This window comes from Lampetra planeri, chromosome 7 (assembly GCF_965212315.1).
Source record: "Lampetra planeri chromosome 7, kcLamPlan1.2.h2, whole genome shotgun sequence".
In the NCBI taxonomy this organism is placed as follows: Eukaryota; Metazoa; Chordata; class Hyperoartia; order Petromyzontiformes; family Petromyzontidae; genus Lampetra; species Lampetra planeri.
This window is the reverse complement of record NC_136113.1, coordinates 1,842,498-1,862,620: the sequence shown is the minus strand read 5'-3', so window position 1 is coordinate 1,862,620 and position 20,123 is coordinate 1,842,498. Positions and strand designations below refer to the sequence as shown.

General features: G+C 44.5%; 2 protein-coding genes across 4 annotated transcripts in view; one reads left to right on the top strand and one right to left on the bottom strand.

The window, feature by feature from the left end:
• Window positions 1-557: 557 nt before the first annotated feature.
• Window positions 558-15,429, top strand: LOC144719737 (cysteine and glycine-rich protein 2-like). Of its 3 annotated transcripts, none has more exons than XM_078595904.1 (6): window positions 558-730; window positions 2,434-2,550; window positions 6,476-6,644; window positions 11,053-11,182; window positions 11,272-11,365; window positions 14,754-15,429. In XM_078595904.1, the coding sequence occupies exons 2-6, from the start codon at window positions 2,436-2,438 to the stop codon at window positions 14,828-14,830; spliced, it is 585 nt and encodes a 194-aa protein (XP_078452030.1). In that variant the 5' UTR covers window positions 558-730; window positions 2,434-2,435; the 3' UTR covers window positions 14,831-15,429. The 3 variants fall into 3 exon arrangements, with proteins under 3 accessions (XP_078452030.1, XP_078452029.1, XP_078452031.1); XM_078595903.1 differs by having other exon boundaries at window positions 585-730; window positions 2,429-2,550; XM_078595905.1 differs by having other exon boundaries at window positions 690-824.
• A 1,650-nt stretch (window positions 15,430-17,079) lies between these two features.
• LOC144719736 (palmitoyltransferase ZDHHC17-like) overlaps window positions 17,080-20,123 on the bottom strand; it is a 30,605-nt gene continuing 27,561 nt past the window's right edge. The window contains exons 15-17 of the mRNA XM_078595902.1: window positions 19,391-19,554; window positions 18,578-18,672; window positions 17,080-17,385 (exon numbers count right to left, since the gene is read on the bottom strand). Coding sequence (XP_078452028.1) covers window positions 17,370-17,385; window positions 18,578-18,672; window positions 19,391-19,554 — 275 coding nt within the window. The 3' untranslated portion in view covers window positions 17,080-17,369. The remainder of the gene's footprint in view (window positions 17,386-18,577; window positions 18,673-19,390; window positions 19,555-20,123) is intronic.

The window sequence follows — 20,123 nt, the reverse complement described above, 5'->3', positions numbered from 1 at the left end:
AGTTCGTGAGACTCCTCCCAGCCAGTGAGACTCCTCCCAGTCCGTGAGACTCCTCCCATCTCGTGAGACTCCTCCCAGTTCGTGAGACTCCTCCCAGCCAGTGAGACTCCTCCCAGTCCGTGAGACTCCTCCCATCTCGTGAGACTCCTCCCAGTTCGTGAGACTCCTCACAGGTAGTGAGACTCCTCCCAGTTCGTGAGACTCCTCCCATCTCGTGAGACTCCTCCCAGTTCGTGAGACTCCTCCCAGTTCGTGAGACTCCTCCCAGTTCGTGAGACTCCTCCCAGTCCGTGAGACTCCTCCCAGCCCCTGAGACTCCTCCCAGTTCGTGAGACTCCTCCCAGTTCGTGAGACTCCTCCCAGTTCGTGAGACTCCTCCCAGACCACGAGTCTCCTCCCAGCCATTGAGACTTCCCTCAGCTCGTGAGACTCCTCACAGATCGTAAGACTCCTCCCAGTTCGTGAGACTCCTCCCAGCCAGTGAGACTCCTCCCAGTCCGTGAGACTCCTCCCATCTCGTGAGACTCCTCCCAGTTCGTGAGACTCCTCCCAGCCAGTGAGACTCCTCCCAGTTCGTGAGACTCCTCCCAGACCGTGAGACTCCTCCTCCTCTTTCTCGAGGCTCTTCTACTCACGGGCTCTGATTACTCCTCCTCCTTCACAGGCGTGAGACTCTTCCCGCCAGCGCGCACTTCGCGTGGCCGCGTCGGTGGCGATCATTATTACCCAGGTGAGCACAGCTCCTCATGCTCCTCCATCATCATCATCGTCGCCTGCGCTCGCAGTCATCCAGCAGTGGAGCTGTGCGCGCCGCCTGCTTGCCGGTGCTGACAACACCAACACCACCACATTCTCGCTACCTTGTGGCACGAGAGAACACAATGCACACCGTGTTTGTTGGCGATGTCAGGAATGTTGTTATAAGATCACAAGTTGGCCAGGTTCTAGTTCGTTTAGCGACACAGATCTCCTCTCATCATCATCATCATCACGGTTTCACTCGTCCCCTTCATCGCCATCTATTGAGCCAGGGGTGGAAATTACACGTTCTTATGCCGGGGTCACTTTTTTGCCCAGAGTTCAACTTAAATTGCCGTACACCCGGTGGTTACTGATTGTGTTGGATTTGAATTTTTAAATAAAAATAGGAAACTGTTTGAATCGCTTTTGGGGATCGGTTACATAAACACAACTTTTAACATCTTTCAGGTGAAAGAACATTGCGAGAATGTTTATTGCTAAGAATTGCCGAGGCATGCAAGTGGTGGCCACTCTATTCTGCGTCAGTGGTGATTGTGAGAGATATCGTCAGAGTACAGCAGCCTGTTCATACACTTGTATTGATTAGTCAATCCATAGCCACCCCTGTGAGTGTGCGAGTGTTGTAGGTCTGGTGCAGCGGGTTGGAAACATCGCCACGAGGGAGACAAAGGCGGCCGGGCGTGGTGCTGGCCACCCACCCCCTCTCGCTAAGAACACTTTGCCCCCACAGTCTTTTAAAGGCGATACGGGTTGGTTATTTGCTTTGTTTAGAATGTTATTTCGTGAACCCAGTAACTGTGTGTGTGCAGTGTGGAATGTGAGTGTGCATTCAAAGTGTTGCTTCAACTCTTCGGTGTTGCATGTGAAGTTGGAGTACAACCACATGGTTGCCCCCCCCCCCTAGGTTTAGAAAGGAACAAAACTTCGTTCCCATGCAGCCCCATTAAGTTGCCCACTTGCTGGGCAGCAGTCAGTCCTCCACTGTTGGCTATCACCAGGGACCATTTGTTGCGGATGTTTCTTTGCCATTCGTCTCCGTTCTCACGTCTATTGAGCTCCCACGAGGCCATCCTTCCCCACTCGTGCTGCCATTGATATTCACGGATTTCTGTTTGGTGGCATCTTCACCTGCTGCCTCCGTGTGGGTCAAAGGTTACGCACGAAGTGAAGCTCCGCGTCATCCTGGGCCATTCCACCTTTTTGCGTGCTGTTTTTGCGTGCTGTGCCAGTCGTAGTAGGCGCCCGTTAGCAACGTTTTACTGGTAGGAACCACCTGGTTCCACCAGCTCACAGGGGATTATTGTGTCCGTCCGTCGTGCATCCAAACATGAGAGGGGTCGGGCTGGGTGGGGTGGGGAGGGGCTGGGTGGGGAGGGTGGGGAGGGGCTGGGTGGGGAGGGTGGGGTGGGGCTGGGGTTGGGAGGGGCTGGGTGGGGAGGGTGGGGCTGGGTGGGGAGGGGCTGGTCACCCCGTGGTGCCCTTATAAAACTCAACGTTTAATCTACTCACGCCGGCTTGTGCCCGCCCTCACAGTCGGGCATATTTGCAGAATACACCACGCCGCCATTGACCGAGCAACCCAACGTTCCTATCAGCTCCCTCCGCAGGAATGTGTTCCTCAGCAGTCTATGCGAGGCCATAGGGGGATCTCTGTGCGTGTGTGGAGTCTAGGCATGTCGACACTTGGTGGTGTGACGGCTCGGTGTGGGAGGTGTGCCAAGGCAGTCTACCAGGCGGAGGAGGTGATCTGCGATGGACAGCGCTACCATCGCCTCTGCTTCCGTTGCTGTGAGTTTGTCTCCCCTGTGGTAAAATCGCGGTACGACAAACACCACGCGCACGTTGCGTTTGAAAGGTGACAGCACAAAGACAACTGTGAATGTTATCCAGCCGTGACTGGACAATGTCTAGTGACGGTGGTGCTTAGTCAAATATTGACTTTGAACTTGATAATGGAGGTTGTTCAGGTGGCACAGAGGTCAGAGCTCTGAGTCGGCTTTACTGCTTCAAATATGGATTTCTAGTTTTCAGCCGCCCGTGACTAAACTGGATTCTCAAGTTTAGAAAGTTGGCGTATCTTGCATGAGACCAACGATACACTAAAGACATCATAAATGCGAGAATATAATGCAATATCATGCATTTTTGGATTCATATCATGTCTAGATGTGTCTGTACCTCAATACCCTGTACGGAAACAGTGGGCATGTTTATTTTAAATAAAGAGGCTGTCATATGCAGAAGCATAAGTAATATTTAAAAATACTTTGTTTAAAACACGCTTTAATGAAATGTACAGTACGATTAATGGCAGAACTCCACGACTCCAGGAAGTGGCCCCGAGGCTTGCCATAACGTAAGGGGGCCGTGGTGATTTACAGCCAACGTCAGTTGAGCGTGGACAATTAGACCCAAGCTGAAACATAAGATATAAAAATGAATGTTTAAAAATATATATTTTTTTATGATAGAATATAGTATTGTCATCAGTATGACGTAAGTATACGAAGTTTGCAGTCGATACCACATTGGGAAGTGGGTTGAAATTGAGTTATAAGATTTGAGATACGACAACGACGACAACGACAACAACAGACAGAGTGAGTTAAATAAAAGCGTGTAATAAAAAGGAAGGTCATGAATCTAAATTTGGACAGGGGCATGGATGATTGGGGGGAAGGCAGTTCTAGACAATAAGGCCAGCATGGAGAATTCGTGAGTACAATGCTAATATTTTGAATATTCTGTACGGTATTAAAACGTAGTAGGACAGTGCGTACATTTGTGATTTGTTTTGAAAAAAAAACATCCACTAAGAGAGCTTGTATTCTCAAGACAAGTAGAGATCTTAGAAGATCTTATTTTTTTTGCTATTTATTATGAGTGCATTCAAAAGGAAATAGCACTAATAACAAACACTACATCAGGAAAATTTAAAAACTCCATCATTTGTGTAAATGTGCTGGTTAATCTTCAAAGTGGAGTTTCTCAGTCACAAGAGGAACGAGGTAGATCGATTAAGGAAGGCCACTCATGGACCGCTAATCAATGAAAAACCTTAATACGACATGGTAAAGTGAGACAAACGATTTGAATTTGACCAAAAACGATGCATAGGAGTGATGTCAATACAATGGTTGACGATAGGCAGGCAGGGTAAGCGTGATGAATGGTATCAATTGCAGCATTAGTTGAATAGAACAAGAGGGAAAAATGCCAAGGTTAGATGAGACGAAGTCATTAAGAGAGCACAGAGAGGGTTACTTATATCATGGCCAGTGTGGTGAGCAGATCACCCAGGGGCAGGAAGACTGCATAGGGTTAACAGAAGTAGAACAGGTCAAGAAGGCCACATATAAAAAAAATAGGAGGTCTAAGTCAAATGTATTTATTCTGTGTCGTTCTCTAACGTGTGTTCAGGCTGTACAGCTGTGGTAAGCAGATTACACTGGTCAAAATATACTTTTTCTGGCATAAGGTATTCCAACGGTTCTAAGGTAATTTTGGGGTGCTGATTCCAAATCTGGCATCAGTTTTTGTCTATCACATCAGGTTTTTGAGATATCAAATATTGCATTTTCAATAAAAACTGCAGAAGAAAAATATTAAATAAATGTGGATATCTACATAAAATTATATTATAAACACACTATCCTAAAAATCCAGCATCATATTTTAACACTAAAGCAGTCACTGACTCGCAATAACTTGCAATCATAAGAGACAGAGTTAATTTCGGGTAAAATCAATGAAAATGGGGTATGCCGATAGCATAAAATGAGATGTGATAGAACAAATCTGAGATCAGATTTGGAATCAGCACCCTGAAATTAGTCTAAAACAGCTGCAAAAGTGCAGGCCAGAAAAAAATGTGTTTTTTTTTGTTGACCAGTGAATTATTCAGCAAAAGAGACGTGCATACGAAAGAACAGCGCTTCTTTCCCAAAAAGTGCACAGCACTGCGGTACAACCTGGAATCTTGACTTAAAGCTTTCGTGACTGCAGGAATTCATATTATTGGGTCTTTCGGTAAAGTCACGTAGATTTTCTTTGAACCTATCTACGTGACTTTACCGAAAGACCCAAGAATATCTATGCAGTAATTTACCACATTTGCAGTGGCAGCTGGCTCCAAGAGTGCAGAGCAGGGTGTTGTCTGCAATGTATGCACTGTCTGGGATTACACACAGTGCAATTTTCACAGGCTTTCTAGTTAATTTTGTCTAATGAGGCATTGCAATGTTTTGCCATCTCAGTGTGCTGCTGAGAACTTCATTGCAAAGGTGTGCCTACGTGTGCACGCACAATCACCCTAACCTTGGGAATTCGTTTATTCCCATTGAAAAAACTAAAAACATTGATTTAAAATCCTGCTTTGCATAGGAATCTGTGTTTAAAAGAATGTTGGTGTTTGGCTCATTTGTAGAAAAAAGTACTTGATGGGAACCCCTACCTGTGCAGTTTATATCTATTACCATGTCCACAATTGTAGCCAGTCATAGATTCTCACCGATATCGAGTGAACCGGCCAAGTTGGTTTGCACAAGCACTTGGCTTGTGCCAAGTTGGATTGTATAATGAACGTACAGTGTGCAGTAGTAGCCATGTGCACAATGCAGGCAAACTTCCTCGTGTGTGTACCGCCACCGATGTTTGTATACACACCTACACCTTGGTGAATGCTTTTCTCACTGGAAAGCTCAACCATTGCTAAAGCTCATCTTATCATAGGAAATCATGGATACCAACAATGGATGGATTCTAAGTGATCACCCCTTCTCTTTTATAGACACACGCATGTCAGTGGTCGTTCTGTTGATCAGTTGGACACTTGCGGATAACATAATAAATTATCCTTATGCCGATACCCCGGGGTACCAAATAATACTAAATGGCCGAGACAATGAAATATTTTATTTCTGGGACACTATTTTTTCCAGGGGTGGACTCCACTCCGCGACAGGGGTACCAATCAATCCGAAATCAGTGCTACTCCGCGATGTCGAAACGCAGCGAGGACGATTGCGCTGAAACCCTGAACGCTCGCGGTACGCACCGTAGTGGTGCATCGTGTACAGCTCGTCGAGATGAGTCGATTGCCGCATCGCCGACCATCAACAGACTAAAAATGACTGCATCACGGACATTATGCGAGAGCCGGGGTACCGCCATAAGGTTCATTTGGATAATAGGGCTCTGGTTACAAGGGGTTTCAATGAGTACACGGTGTTGTGAATGCAATAGTGGATATGGTCAAGAGTTGTAGCGATGAATAATATTCCTTCAGATGTGGCTGGTGGCTCACGAGTGAGAAGGATGAGATGAAAGATACAAATATACTGATATGTTTGTATGCCCAGGACACTTAAGCTCAGTAATTCAACTGAATCCATCATGCGGAATGAATGAGGGCTGTGTGCTCTACTTGAGCGTTGTGCCACAAGTGGGAGATGTGTGACATTATTGAGGGAGGGACACTCAGGAGTGGAAGAAGTACTCTGAATTGGCTGCACAAAGTGGTCACGCTGAGTGCGCACATTTTCCACAATGAGTATGACCAAGTTGGTTCATTGCATAACAACTTTTTATAATCTATTCTTTACATATCTCACGCTTTTTCCGGAAATGAAATACATCGAAACAAACTCGTGCAATGGACGTCGGAGTCACATGTCTCACTCTCGTCCTGTGCGTGCGCCTTGCGCGGATGCAGCCGTGTGCCGAAAGGGCTTGGACAGCACGACGCTGGCTACGCACGGGGATGAAATCTTCTGCCGTTCGTGCTACGGCAAGAAGCTGGGCCCCAAGGGCTACGGCTATGGACAGGGAGCGGGAGTCCTGAGCACCGATCGCGGGGAGCGCCTGGGCATCCGCCCCGAGGAGTGAGTACCAGCGCTCACCATTAAAAAAAAGACTCCACGTATGTTGTCAGTTTTGTTGTATGGTGCGGAGGCCTAGACATTGGTTCAAGCAGATTTTGATCAGCTGTTGTCCTTCCACATGCGATGCCAGACACCTTCTTGGCATGCGATGGTTCGACTTCGTCAGAAATGTCACCACTGCATCTGTGACCTTTCTTCTAGTGACCGACAGCTTAGGTGGAGGGAGACGACTGTCACTTTTTGGACACGTCGCCCTGTCTTGATGTGCAAACTCCAGCAAATTTCGCACTTCAGTTAGAGGACTGCGACCCTCAAATGAACAGTGCCGCCCTGTGGTCGCTTCTGTGTTCGCTCCTGTGATCCGTGGATCAAACAAATTACTCAAGATGCCAGTGTATGACAGGAAGAGCGGTTTATGTGAATGCTGTCACAAGAGGTCACACTTTTGGTGCAACAGTCCTTCACGGACTATGCGTGATAAATGAATATGTTGATCCCAATTGTCATATGAAAAATACATTCCTGGGTACATCCCCTTACATTGGTGGTTGCCCAGATTGAGATGGACACAGGCCTCTTTGCTCAGGAGGCATCGACTGCTGTGAGTGACTGGCTGGGGTGGAGGGTGCTTTGGACCCTTTGCCGGTCAAGCGTTGACAGGAGTAGTCGTAGGAGGTGTGATGAAAACTATTGATAAGCACTCCTGATTCATCGTCACAAATCTATGTATGTATAACGATTCGAAATAGTTGCCCTATCCATGGAAGCTGAAGAGAAGGCCCTTACATCTGTTGATGTCGAGTTGTTCTTGGCGTGGCAAGTCCCCGCTTTCCACAGTCGACACCGCTCACCCAGCTCTTGAAGTGGTTTCTCCACACTCCTAACAGTTGATAGAGCCCTCTTCAAGTCTTTGGGTGTGGCGTGTCACCCCCACTCCACTCCAGCAGTAGAGACTGGACACACACCTGTCAGCACATCACACTCAACTCCAGGTACATCACTCGCAGCTTCTAGGGCTGCACTGCTTGAGGCTATCGAAGCCCTGGTTGTGGTCTTTCCCCACTCAAAAAGTAGATCAGGCCCTTTTGCTGCACTCAGTGTGGTTGGTCCACACTCTTGCATTGGACCAGGCCCTCTTGCTGGTTGGCTCCCGCGCTTGGCGTCCTTCTTCCATTTTACAGCCGGTACATTAGCATAATTTGGCTTCCCGACACCCATTCTCCCAAAACCGGTCCCACCAGTTATCATTAACACCATCGGGAAGCCAGGGATGTGATCCTCAACTTTCACCTCGTTACAGTATGTAGAACTTCTTTCACACCATACATAGCCAATCGTGCTAATCAGTGCGGGGGAGGACAACAAGCTGGGACAGTCCTTTCTGCCCCAGTTTTTTTACTAATAGTGAGAGGAGAAATCCACATGTTCTTCTTAAGAGACTGAAATAACAAAAGATTAACTGAGAAAAGATTAGCGCCATGTGGAAAACCACTGGAGCGTCATCGACTCGCTGTTCACGTATCCCTGTGACACCTGCAGAGAGGGTGAGCTCCCTTACCTTGCCAGTACAGTGTTTGGTTACATTACTTTTGAACCCTGTCAGGCATTTACAAATAACACTTTCACAACCCTATTATTTCTGTGCATACTGAATGAGAACACTAACTCTTGCTGTTAAATGTTTCCACTCCAACATTATAATGCCACTGATTGTGTGGACCCTTACAGTGCTATCGAAGGCTTTTTACCTTCTCATTCTTTCGCCTGTTGATGTCAAACCTGAAGTCCAGCCCTGGCGACACATCATTTCAGAACAATCCGACATGGTCTTGCTTTGATATAATGCTCTGACACAGAACCAGCGTTCCTTCTTATCAACTGCCTTGGTAAATCATGGGGGCCTAGTTCTTAGTAGTAGGAAGATAACCTATTTTTAAAGGAGTTGAAGGTTTTTTTTAAGGTTACAATGTCAATCTCATTAACATGCCTGAAGGCACATACTGTATATCATAACTGTTAACTGATGAATGTTAAGACGGCACTGACAAGAACCATCTTGAAAGTACTGTACCACTAACGTGTGATTCTGATGAACTTATAGCAGGAAGTGAACGCTGCCTGTCTGGCCATGCAAAGCCATGGTCGGAGAGGATTTAAAACATATTTTCTGCCTCATTCCCCTCGCACAAATAGAAAAGATGAGGCAAGACACTGTCCCATGCCCGGGTACCATAGCCTAGGCGCAGGAAGAACGCTGTGTTTATTTTGTGTAACACGTGAGGTGTGCAGTAAACACAACACTTAAGGCTCTGTGGATAATTGCACCGCTTCGCTTCCTTCTCTGAAGAGAAGCTATGAGAGCAAGCTGTGCTCTCGAAACAAATTAAAATCTACATGGACGACATCACCCACTCTTAGTTGAATTATTTTTTTGTTATGCAGTGATGACTCGACATTTAGCTTTGTTTTCAAAAGTCACTATAGTATTGACGTTTTTTATTAAATGGCTTTTGGTATTTTTCCCATAAAGTATTTCAATTGTGTTTTGGCATCATGTCATGGTACAAAGGATTAATTTGTAAATCTGACAAACCAGTGCACCATGACGTATCGAGGAATGGCTGCTGAAGTGATTTTTTTCCACAGGACTTGTAAAAAATATATTTGAGCATCCTCTCTGTCCACTTTCCCATACACTCGGCTTTGCGATTGTCTCACATCACAGTCAAACCGATATAAAATATTTTCAGAGCTATAATTGAGCTAGATTTTATTCAATTGGTGGGCGAGTCTGCCAACTCACTGCACTTGAGAACCTGTTTTAATCACAGGTGGCTAAAACTTGGATTCAAATCGAGGCCCTTAGCGGTGCCATCTCAGCTCTCTGACCACTTGGGCCACCAGGCCACATTGCACTTGGGCGCAGATCCTGAAGGCCATTGTGCATCTCCGATTAGCACGGTTGGCTACGTATGGTGCGAAAGAAGTTAAACATACATATGCATACAGATCCTAAAGACCATTGTGCATTATATGGAGTTGCATTGTAGTATAAACGCCTAGGTTTTTTTATGATCTTTGATTAAAAAATCTGCCACATTACTGGAGATTCAGAAGTGCGGATTATCCTGCAGTTTAATTTGAGAAGCAGTGTGGTTTGACAGCGAAAAATTAAATAAAACCAGAATATTTTGCTCTTGGTGTTTTGTCCATATTCTGGAACACCCGATGCGTAGTATGATTAAAATGATGGCTGCTTTGTTGGGCTAGACATGCTTAATTATGTTATTAGGTCAACAAACTAAGATTGTCTGGTGGCAGATTATTCGATAGTATGCAAATGGATGTGCAATTAAGCTCAGCTGCACAATGCCATTTCGTTCTCATTTCAAAAAGCATTTCTCGATGAGCTGGAACCACTGCGAGTCAGGCAAGTAATATGAATTAGTAACTGAGTCGGGCAACTATATGGATTAGTAACCGAGTCAGGCAAGTATATGGATTTGTAAGCCGCACTGATGGAAATGCGCCAAAAACTTTCCAGCAGCCAGTATTTTTTGACTCCTACAACAATCGGAATATTTAATTATACTGACGGAGGAATCTGATGAGCTATGAAGCTCTTTTTCACAGAAGTCCAGTCGGGGCGGGTCAGAACGTTACAACAATTAACAATATAAAAACACGATAGGAGTGCAAAGTATAGGAAAGGTAATCAAATCACAAAAAATGCATACAAATAAAACTAAACTGTGTTATTTTACCAGGTAAAGGCCACTGAACTATTCGTTTCTTTGTCATGAGAAACCTGGCCAGAAATGATAGCTCAGCGAAGTGGCTTATCATGGGGAAATTTATAGCAGCCAAATAATCTAAATGCAAGCAAGCTGGTGCAATTCACCTTATTACATACATTTTCTATTATATTAATAAAAATCTCCAGTGCAAAATGCAATTCCAACGCATATTCAAGTAACATTGATATTATTACCAACTTCGAAGCAACACCCTGCTAACCCTGCCTAGATATCTGCCTGGAAAGGTGTATTCCACGCAAGCTAGTTTACAAGTCGTGTACAGTATGAACATTTGGAGCAAGGCATCCTCCGGGAAGAACACAGGCTTGTAATTAACTGTGCCGCACCAGTCTGTGGGTGACCAGACCTTGTGAATTGTGTTAAATGGGCACGTGGGAATCCAACTGGCATTGGTGGTTCCTTCTCGACAACTAAATCGGCCACTATAAAGTGGAAATTTGACAGTTGAACGAATTCGGATGATTCGTCTTTTATGTCCCTCTGGCTCAAGCGTGATTTTAGGGGCAGCAGGGAAGGGACGGTGCTGGCATGCTGAGCAATGGCTGGTAGATTCTGCTGTGCTGAACATCTGGCCATTTGTGTTCATACAGGCCTGGTGCACCTCAACCTACATTCAACACCAATCCATCCCCACTGGCACGCTCCTTTGGTGGATCCGATAAATGTCCACGTTGCAGTCAGTCTGTTTACGCGGCGGAGAAGGTGATGGGGGCTGGCAAGGTACGTACAACAACAATTTATTACCTGTAATCTTTTGTCAATTAAATACACGATGGTATTCGTCCTTGACACGTAATTGTATGTCTCAGCCATGGCATCGCAGCTGCTTCCGTTGCAAGCAGTGTGGGAAGAGTCTGGAGTCTACAACACTGAATGACAATGATGGCGAAATCTACTGCAAAGGTTCGATCACTGAGCACACGGCATGCACATGATCGGTTTTACAAAATTGGGGAAAGGTCACAGTATGGTTGAACTTCTGAACTTCTTTCGCACCGTACTGATCGTTAATTGACTTAGAATCGTAGCACTCGAATTAAGTGCATCCTCAGTAAATGAATTATAGTAAAAAAAAATCAAATCACGTTTGTGGTTTCACCACCAAAATGAAAGAATGTTTCCTTATATTTATTCACCAGCCAGTAAGCCGGGCGTTTATTTCAGCAAGGTAATTCCCAAACTGGTTTAAACCTCTCTATTATAAGCATGGTCTCACCTGGATGTTGCCAGGTGGCCTGATATTCTGAGCAATGAGTCCTCCACGATTGACTACTTTGAGGCTGTAAAGCAGAATGCTCAAAATAACAATGTTTACTTTAGTTCAACATGTTTTGATGTTTTACATTGGCATGAGTGAGGTCAATTAATGCCTTGCACGATTCATCAGCTGCTCTTGCTGCAGGGTCGTAGCCCTTTTGGAATTGAGAAACCAAGTTCCACTTTGTGGGACGCTGCCAGTGCTCATTCTACAGAGATGCTGGCATCTGTCATAAGAATGTGGAATTTTTCGTTCTGGCTTGAGGCCATCAGTGGAGATGAGCTAATTTTAATGGGAAGGCCTTTTAAATTCCATCTTATTTATAAGTGTTGGTGAACTTGATGCGATTTGTTTTTACATGCGTCTATGTAGAGGATGCAACCGTTCTCCTCTGCAACTCTATCTAAGCACAGTGACAGATCGCTGGTGGCAGCAGCAGAAATCTCTCTTTACAGTCCCCTTTGTTGAAAAAGCCCACAAAATTAAGGGCGAAACTACATTTTGCACTGTTGCACACAATGTGTGTATTTTCTACACAAGTTGTTGGTCTGAGCCTACCAAACCCCACAGGCTCAAAGACAATGTTTCATTCTTGGCCAACTGCCCAAAGACTAATCCCAGGATCTCAAACATACAACGCTATTCTGATGCTAATTATTTGGTGATGTTTTGTTGGCCAGTGGTGCGCAAGCACAACTAACAAAAAGTAAACTTTACACGTTTGTCAACAACACTGCCTTCTAAAGAAAAATTATATAAGAGGTGACGTTTCGGGCAATGGCTCATCTTCACAGCACAGAGATGCTAGAGGTAGAGTCACTCTAAAGTTACTCTACCTCTCTGGCCTCTCTATCTGTTGAGTTTTATTTATTTCTGATGCAAACTGATCTCAATACAGATCTTCTGTACTACCACCACACCGCTCGCCCCTGTTTTGGCTGGTTTCATCTCATCTCACAGTGCAAGTGTTAAACTTTATAATCACATGAGCAAAGTACTCTTGGTCACTGAAACCATTCTCGCACATGTTTGTGTACATTTTTGGGCTTTTGTTAAATTAATATGAGGCAGTGGAGTTACTCTGAGCAACGCTTCCCCTTGGGGCACTTGTATCCTGCGCATATTTCTACTTGCCATGTGCTTGGTGGATACAACTTTAAGATAATAAAATAACATGTTCAGCATTTGAACTCTTGTTTCACTTGCAGGTATTATCCACTCGTGTTGCACTTTTTAAGCCTCAGAGTGCTGCATGGAATATACTGCGGTTTCTCATTTGGCTGACCTCACTGTTTGGCCACGTTAACAAAAGGGGCCCTTATGCAACTTTGGGTCTTGTTAATAATGAGGCTTTGTCTAGTTCCTTGGCGTTGGCAGAGAGGCACAGAGCTAATCACCAGCTCGTCTGCATGGCTAAAGTGCTTCGAGAGCTCGTAGAAATAGACCACAGACGGATATCCAGAGGTCTGCATTACTTTGGTGATACATTTTAAGATGTTTCACTCATGTAGAAATTCCATATTTGTTGGGAATTGTAATATTAAATGTGCACAACTGAGCGGAGCATAAATCTGAAGGTGCTATGTTTTGTGCATTCCTACTGCATTCACGTGTCCCTTTGTGTTCAAAGCCAGTGTATAATTCCCCCCCATCCCTGACATCAGACTTGGCTCATCCACAGCCATGTATGCAGGCATCTTCAATGGAAAGCATTAAATTAATCTTTAAAGTTTAGAACATAATGTGGTTTTAGGATTGGGTCGGAAATTTTAACCAATTCAGATGCTATCGTATACAAGTAATAGTATAGAAACAGGTTATTGCAGAGACTGGCCATTGTGTTATCCTTTGATGACTGTGCAGTGCTGTGGGAAATTAAAACAGGCGTAAGTGAGTTGGCAGTGTTGGTGTTGGAAAGCATTGTGGGGAGCGGTGGTGCAGCGGTTAGCATGCTGCGCTATGAACCCAGCAACCCAAATTCGATTCCCACTCAGGGCCAACACCAGTGACCATTATCTGAACCGGGCCTGGGCCTCTACCAAGTTCACTCAGCCTCATATGAGTACCTGTGTGATGTGAAAACATCGCCACTAGCAAGACAAAGGCTGGCAACCCACCCCCTCATATGTCATGCCAGCCTTCATAGGTGCTCGCACTTGCCCAAAAGTCTGTTGGAGTGTGGGGATGTTGTTGGTCTCATGATATACATTGCATAAGTGACGTCTACCTGCTGGGGGGGATATATACATGTTTAGGCTGCAAGTACGGGCAGGACGTATTTGCAGTTGTGAAGGGCATGGATAGATGAGTGTGCATGGTGGCCTACAGAGAGTATGCCCGAACATGAGGAGAGTGATAACAGTACGTTTGGAAGAACACATGGAGGTGACCGCACGCTCCCATTCAAAGTATATACGTGTTTACATGCAGGGACATCCCCTCATTCTTTACAGATACGTGCCTGGACGGCATATCATGGGCCGTCCTACTGCAGTTTGAAGCTTTGTTGAGAAGAAAAAATTAACCCGTAAAAACAAAGTTTTTCACTATAAATCCTTTATATGCGTGGCGGCTAGAGTCCTCTCGTCCTCTGGCTTGAGATGGCTGCCACCTATGGGTCAGATGATTGCCTGCCACCATTAAGCAATTGGTAATTAAATATATTTTTTTTTTTCCTAACATGTGTAAAAATTTGGAAAAAAAAATTCACGAAAATTAATTGTCACGCACAACGAGTCTGTGTGCAAAATGTCAGCTCAATTGGATCACGGGAAGTGGGTTAAAAAACGACCGAAAGATTTGCACGGTCGTAAGCGCGCAAGCAAGCAAGTGAACTTAATATAAAGGATTTAAAAATAGACTTTAGAGTCACCATTTATTTTGGGTTGAGCACATTAACCACAGCACCACCCAGCCGGATATGCTAACAAATGAAAATATGTCATACTGTACGAATATATAGTATAACAAAACAATATCCTGAACCTATAACAAAATGAAAGCGTTGCGTCTCATTGTCTCGTGCATTTGCAGCCTGCTACGCGAAGAACTTTGGCCCCAAAGGTGTGGGTTACGGCCTGGGTGCTGGAACCCTCATGCATTCCCAGTGAGGCTGCTCTCCAGAGTGAAGATCGCCTCTTCGACACGCACGCATTCCCCCACAGCCTGGTGCAGGCCTTAGCTCCATACTTCACCGCTCGAGGCAGCCACATCTCCGCCCCCACAAGGGTTGCCGCAAAATGCCGATATCCACGATTTATTGCAAAAAGGTCCACGATAATCGTATGGCGTCTGTTCTACAAAATATTGTCATATCATGGTTATCAATGTTTTTAAATATTTGATTCCTCACAAAAACCTTTTTTTTTTATATAACCTTCTCACGTTTGACATATCCGAGCTCACAGTGGCTTTATTTACATGCAGTTAACAGTTTTTATTAGGTGTTTAAATCCTTGAGTGTTACCCTGGACAATAGCATTGTCAATCGTTTTAGGATACTCTAGTGCTTGTGCTCTTAAACGGTAACTCAGAGATGGCCACTGCCGTTTAACCGTGCACATTTTATAGTAGTTTTATTTTTTTATTCGAGTAAAACCTACGACCAAGTTGTTTTTGGTTTATAGAAAAACAGTGATCTCTAGGAATCGTATAGCCCTAAAACAAATATGATGTTCTTTGTAGGGTTTCAATAAAAATTCTAATGAAATGTCCTGGCATATTGTGTTCATGTCCACACCTTTGCTTATAACTTATATGTTAGAGGTATTATAAATATGGGCTTTCAAATATCTACCACCAAATACAGTATACATTAAAACGTAAATTAAGTCACCTCTGAATTGGAGTATTAATTAGAGATGGCAAACAATTCAAACATGATTTTTAAAACATAATTCCAGCATTAACAATTCTACCATGCATTTGTATCAACCTGTGGATCCAGCTAAGTTGCTGTCAATAATGCAAGTGCCTCGTCACACCAGACACATTTAATCAAAAGGTAAATGGAGCCCTTTTCCTGCTTTATCAATGCGGCCGAGCACTGCACTCGAAGCCAGGTTGCAATTGTCTGCACCCACACAGCTTTCTTCAATGTTTTACCTTGTTGCACATAACAGCGGTGCTGTGATTGGCTGCAAAGCATTTATCATGGTAGTGAGAAAAACAATCCCAACATATTTTTGTATGCATGGATTGTATATTTACTGGGACACCTGGATTAATGTGTTTAAGGTACTTGACATAAATGAAGGGATCAACGAGTGAAGCTTTGTAGAAACGGTAACAATACCGTGTTAAAGTATAGGTGGAGTTTTATATGCAGGGACTCCTCTACTTATGAACGAGTTTCGAGGTCTATTCATAAGTCGATTTGTCCAACTTTACTCCTGTCGATTCCAAACATGTACAGCATGGACACTAAACACGGGGAATGGCTTTAAAGGTTGTAACATCTGTAGATGCTACTGGTTCTTCATGTTCTGCAGATGTAGATACCACCACTGCCATCTATTGCGCGACGGTTGAACTTGCTACTCTCGTTCCGAGCAAGCAACTCAACATACGGACGGGTTTCTTCATATCTCTGAACGTTCGTAAGTCAAATGCTCGTAAGTAGAGTGGTGTCCTGCATATCTTTAGGTAATATTATCTTTGAAGTAAAACAAAAAAAAACCCACTTGGATTCAAAAGTAATAATGCATTTTTTTGTAATCAAGTGTCACGTATTTATGAGTCGAATTTATTCAAAATCTAGTGTGCCTCTGTGGCCATGTCACACATGGCAAACATCTGCAAGACGCCTTAAGAGTGCGTACAGGTTATTACACACTATCTACGGAGAAAATCCAGAGACATCCAGTGTTGTAATGTTCATTGTGGTTATCAATATGATCATTAGTGTCTATCCGCTGCTGAATGGACTCATGCCATTGACACCCCCTTTACATAGACGAATCTCATCACTCCGCACCTGCGGTGGCTGTAGTCTTGGATCCCTTCTCTTCTTTGGTGTCCAGTCTGTCGCTCTTCCCATCCATCAGCCATCCATTCCGGAGATGTGTCCTTTGCAAGCTCATTTTACTTGCCCTCAACATTCAATCTGAGGTCTCTGAATTGCATTTGTTGAGTGATCCATGCGTACGCTCCATGTGGCACCATGTAAATGACGCGTGACATTGTTGCAAATTCTTCAATATCTGTCCTGAGGGCATCGTGTCAAGTTGACTTGGCAATGCAAGCTTCGTAAATGTCCATCGCATAGAAGTGTGGCTGCGTGTCTGTCGATTTCGTTGCACGATTATAAAAGTGTAAAAAGAGAACAAACATTCCATATATAAAGCCTCAACGAAAAATGTAATGATTTTCAGTTTTAATTAACAAGATACAAAAACCCAAGGCAACTACATAACTCTCAATTCATAAGCCACCTAGCAGATTTATGAGCCCATTATAGACATTAAATTACCAACAATAAAAACAAAATCATTACATTGGCAATTTTGTAAAGTAACATTTCCAACTCAACATCCTGGTACCGACTTCTTCCAGGCAGAAAGATTTAGGTCTCTTCACCGAGGACCCTCGAAGGCCACCACGTGAACATTCACAGAGAACAGCCTGACGACGATGGCTGAGTGAGCACTTTCATTTTTCTTTGTTTCTAAAAGTTCAAACAGTGAAAAAAAAAAGTTGGATTATTATGATACGATACATTGACGACCATGTTCAACAGGTACTTGTGATTTCGATTTAAAGCTTTCGTGACTGCAGGGATTCATCTTCTTGGTTCTTTTGGTAAAGTCACGTAGAAGGGAAATAATAAAACAATACAAATAAAACATAATAAAATACAATTCTCACAACGTTTCGGCCACAACGCAAGCAGCCGTCCTCAGGTGAAGAACAGGTCTGTCGGAAAGACAGCGTCTGAATGACAAACCTGTTCTTCACCTCAGGACGGCTGCTTACGTTGTGGTCGAAACGTCGTGAGAATTATTTTATTATGTTTTATTTTTATTATTTTATTACTTCCCTTCTACGTGACTTTACCGAAAGAACCAAGAAGAGGTACTTGTGAATTAAATTGCTAATGTTGTGGGTTTACCTTTGAACACAACCGGTGTGTTGTACTAGTAACGAATTGGCACGTTCTGTTTACGTGACAAACCTTACTAACTGGCTGTGTCGGGTGCTGGCGAGTATAACGACACATTTACACTTACGCAATCTAACCCAAAAACCTCATGGATAATACTGGTCGCAAAAGCTTACGTGTTAAAGTTACATCTTGCAATGGATCATTTATGCAAACAAGTTGAGAGTCTGGGCGAGCGGCTCACACTGTGACGTGAGGCCGCCCCATTGTGCGCACCGCCACATTAAATACACAACAGCAATGACCGTGGTGATTTACGAGAAGGCTCGGAGAGCAACAACTGTGCTCGTGTACTTCCCCCCACGGTTTTGGCTCTCTCGGCCAGCTCTGCACATTGCACAAAAGTCTGGTGGAAACTGCAATGCAATGCCCGGCACTTTGCATGGTTGCTTGACAAACGGTTTCCGTAATGCACAGTATTTATGTGAAATCCGGTTGCATTCAGATGATTTACAAAACGAACTATTATATTGTATAAATGCACAGGCATCATTTATTTCAGAGAGAACAGGTGTGAATGCTTTAGTGGTTGGATTACTTGCACATTTTTTAAAAATATCGTGGTCGCTGAGCATGCTCAGCGGCCAACAACAGCACGATGAACCGGGTTAATGATTCCATTTTGTAGAACAAACGGGACCACGGCCAGCATACGACGTGAGCGACAAGGCCCGAATGAGCGGAGCGGTGTTCTCACTTGTGAAGCGGTGGCATGTGGGGATGCGTCCCGTGCTCATGGTGGCAGCTCTTTTTACTGACGTACTCTTCTACCGTCATCCTCAGAACAAATATCTGTCAAGTATAAAAAGTCGGATCGGATAGGAAGCTTTACAAAACGATTTTCAACACACGTATGAAAAAATAAGAATAGGTTTTAATTTGATACTGGTAAAAAGGTCCCATTTTTTAAAAACACAAACTGGTGGAGAATGTTATCCTTTCTGATGTGATAAACTCAATTTAAAACACAAACTATTGTCGAGTAAATTCAATGAACCTTACAACGGACTGAGGCACGCCGACATCAACCCAATCGCACCATGTGACTGAAGCTTTCGCTATGTATACGCTGATTTAAATCACATCACGCATATATTTGTTCATTTAATGTTCACTTAATGTTAAAGCTGAGGATAGCTGTATTCAATACAGTCGTAAGTTTCAGTTACATCGCTGGCTGGATTTTGTCCACGGGCTGCAGTTTGAATATCTCAGATCTAGTCTGAAGAGCACACGCTGAATGAGCTGCAATTAAGGTTTGTGATTAAATGGTTACATTTGGCGCCAATGAGAGGTTCCCCCAGCACTCCTGCATGTGTTCGTGCGCGCATTGAAGCACACCAAAACAAAGATCCCCCGTTCGAGCCTACGTATGCCTGTTGGGGCGAGTGCTGTTAGCGAGCGCCTCTGATGGCGGGCACGGCACGCGCGAGGCGGCGGCGTGGCTCGCGGGCCACTCTCGCCCACTTTGCCTTCGCGACTCGCCGCACGCACGACGCCACGGACAAACCTGGTAGAGCTGCGTGCTCAGCGCAGTCATCAACCACATGATGTGGAAGGCTGCGTTGAAGGCGGTCCAGGTGACCCACGGGGAGCAGGTGGTGATGCGCGCCACTCGGCTCCACGTGCCGTCCGGCCCTGAGGGGCCCCAACCCCCACACTCTGCATTCCAGACTGAGGGACCCCCCCTGCGTTCAACACTTCTGAGAAATGATGCGGCTGGATGTAGTATAATACGTAATTTTAAGAAACATTTTTGGGTCAACATGTTTTTGTTCAAATCTATGTTTTTGAGCACAGGGCCAAAGGCCCAAAAAAACCCAGCAATAAACAGCACTATTCAAGGCGTAATAGATGTGTTCATACGTTTCTTGAATTGAGAAAGGTTAGAAGAACTTGGGGAAAGACGTAGTACATTTGTGAAGCCGTAGAGTAGTGGTTAGTGCACTGCACCACGAACCTATGGACCTGAATTAGATTCCTAGCCATGGCTAATGTCAGTGCTAAGTGATATTTGAACAGGTCATGGTTGCTCGCCCCACAAACCCCACTTCATCAAATGACCCTCACCATTATGGCGAAGCATGGCCAAACAACCCCTGTGACCGACACGGCGTGTGGAGGCCTTCATCCATCAGTGGATTGACAAATGATTGTACCACCACACTGGTCAGTGTGAATTGATGGCGGGGATCATATGTAGGAGCGTAGAAGTGCAATACAACTGAATGTCTCTGCACTGC

Bases quoted from the DNA above. Each gene is read 5' to 3' on its own strand.
- LOC144719737 (XM_078595904.1), top strand. From the start codon at position 2,436: ATGTCGACACTTGGTGGTGTGACGGCTCGGTGTGGGAGGTGTGCCAAG. The intron at 6,645-11,052 runs GTGAGTACCAGC...GTGTTCATACAG, and splicing joins CTGGGCATCCGCCCCGAGGA to GCCTGGTGCACCTCAACCTA. The intron at 11,183-11,271 runs GTACGTACAACA...TGTATGTCTCAG, and splicing joins AGGTGATGGGGGCTGGCAAG to CCATGGCATCGCAGCTGCTT.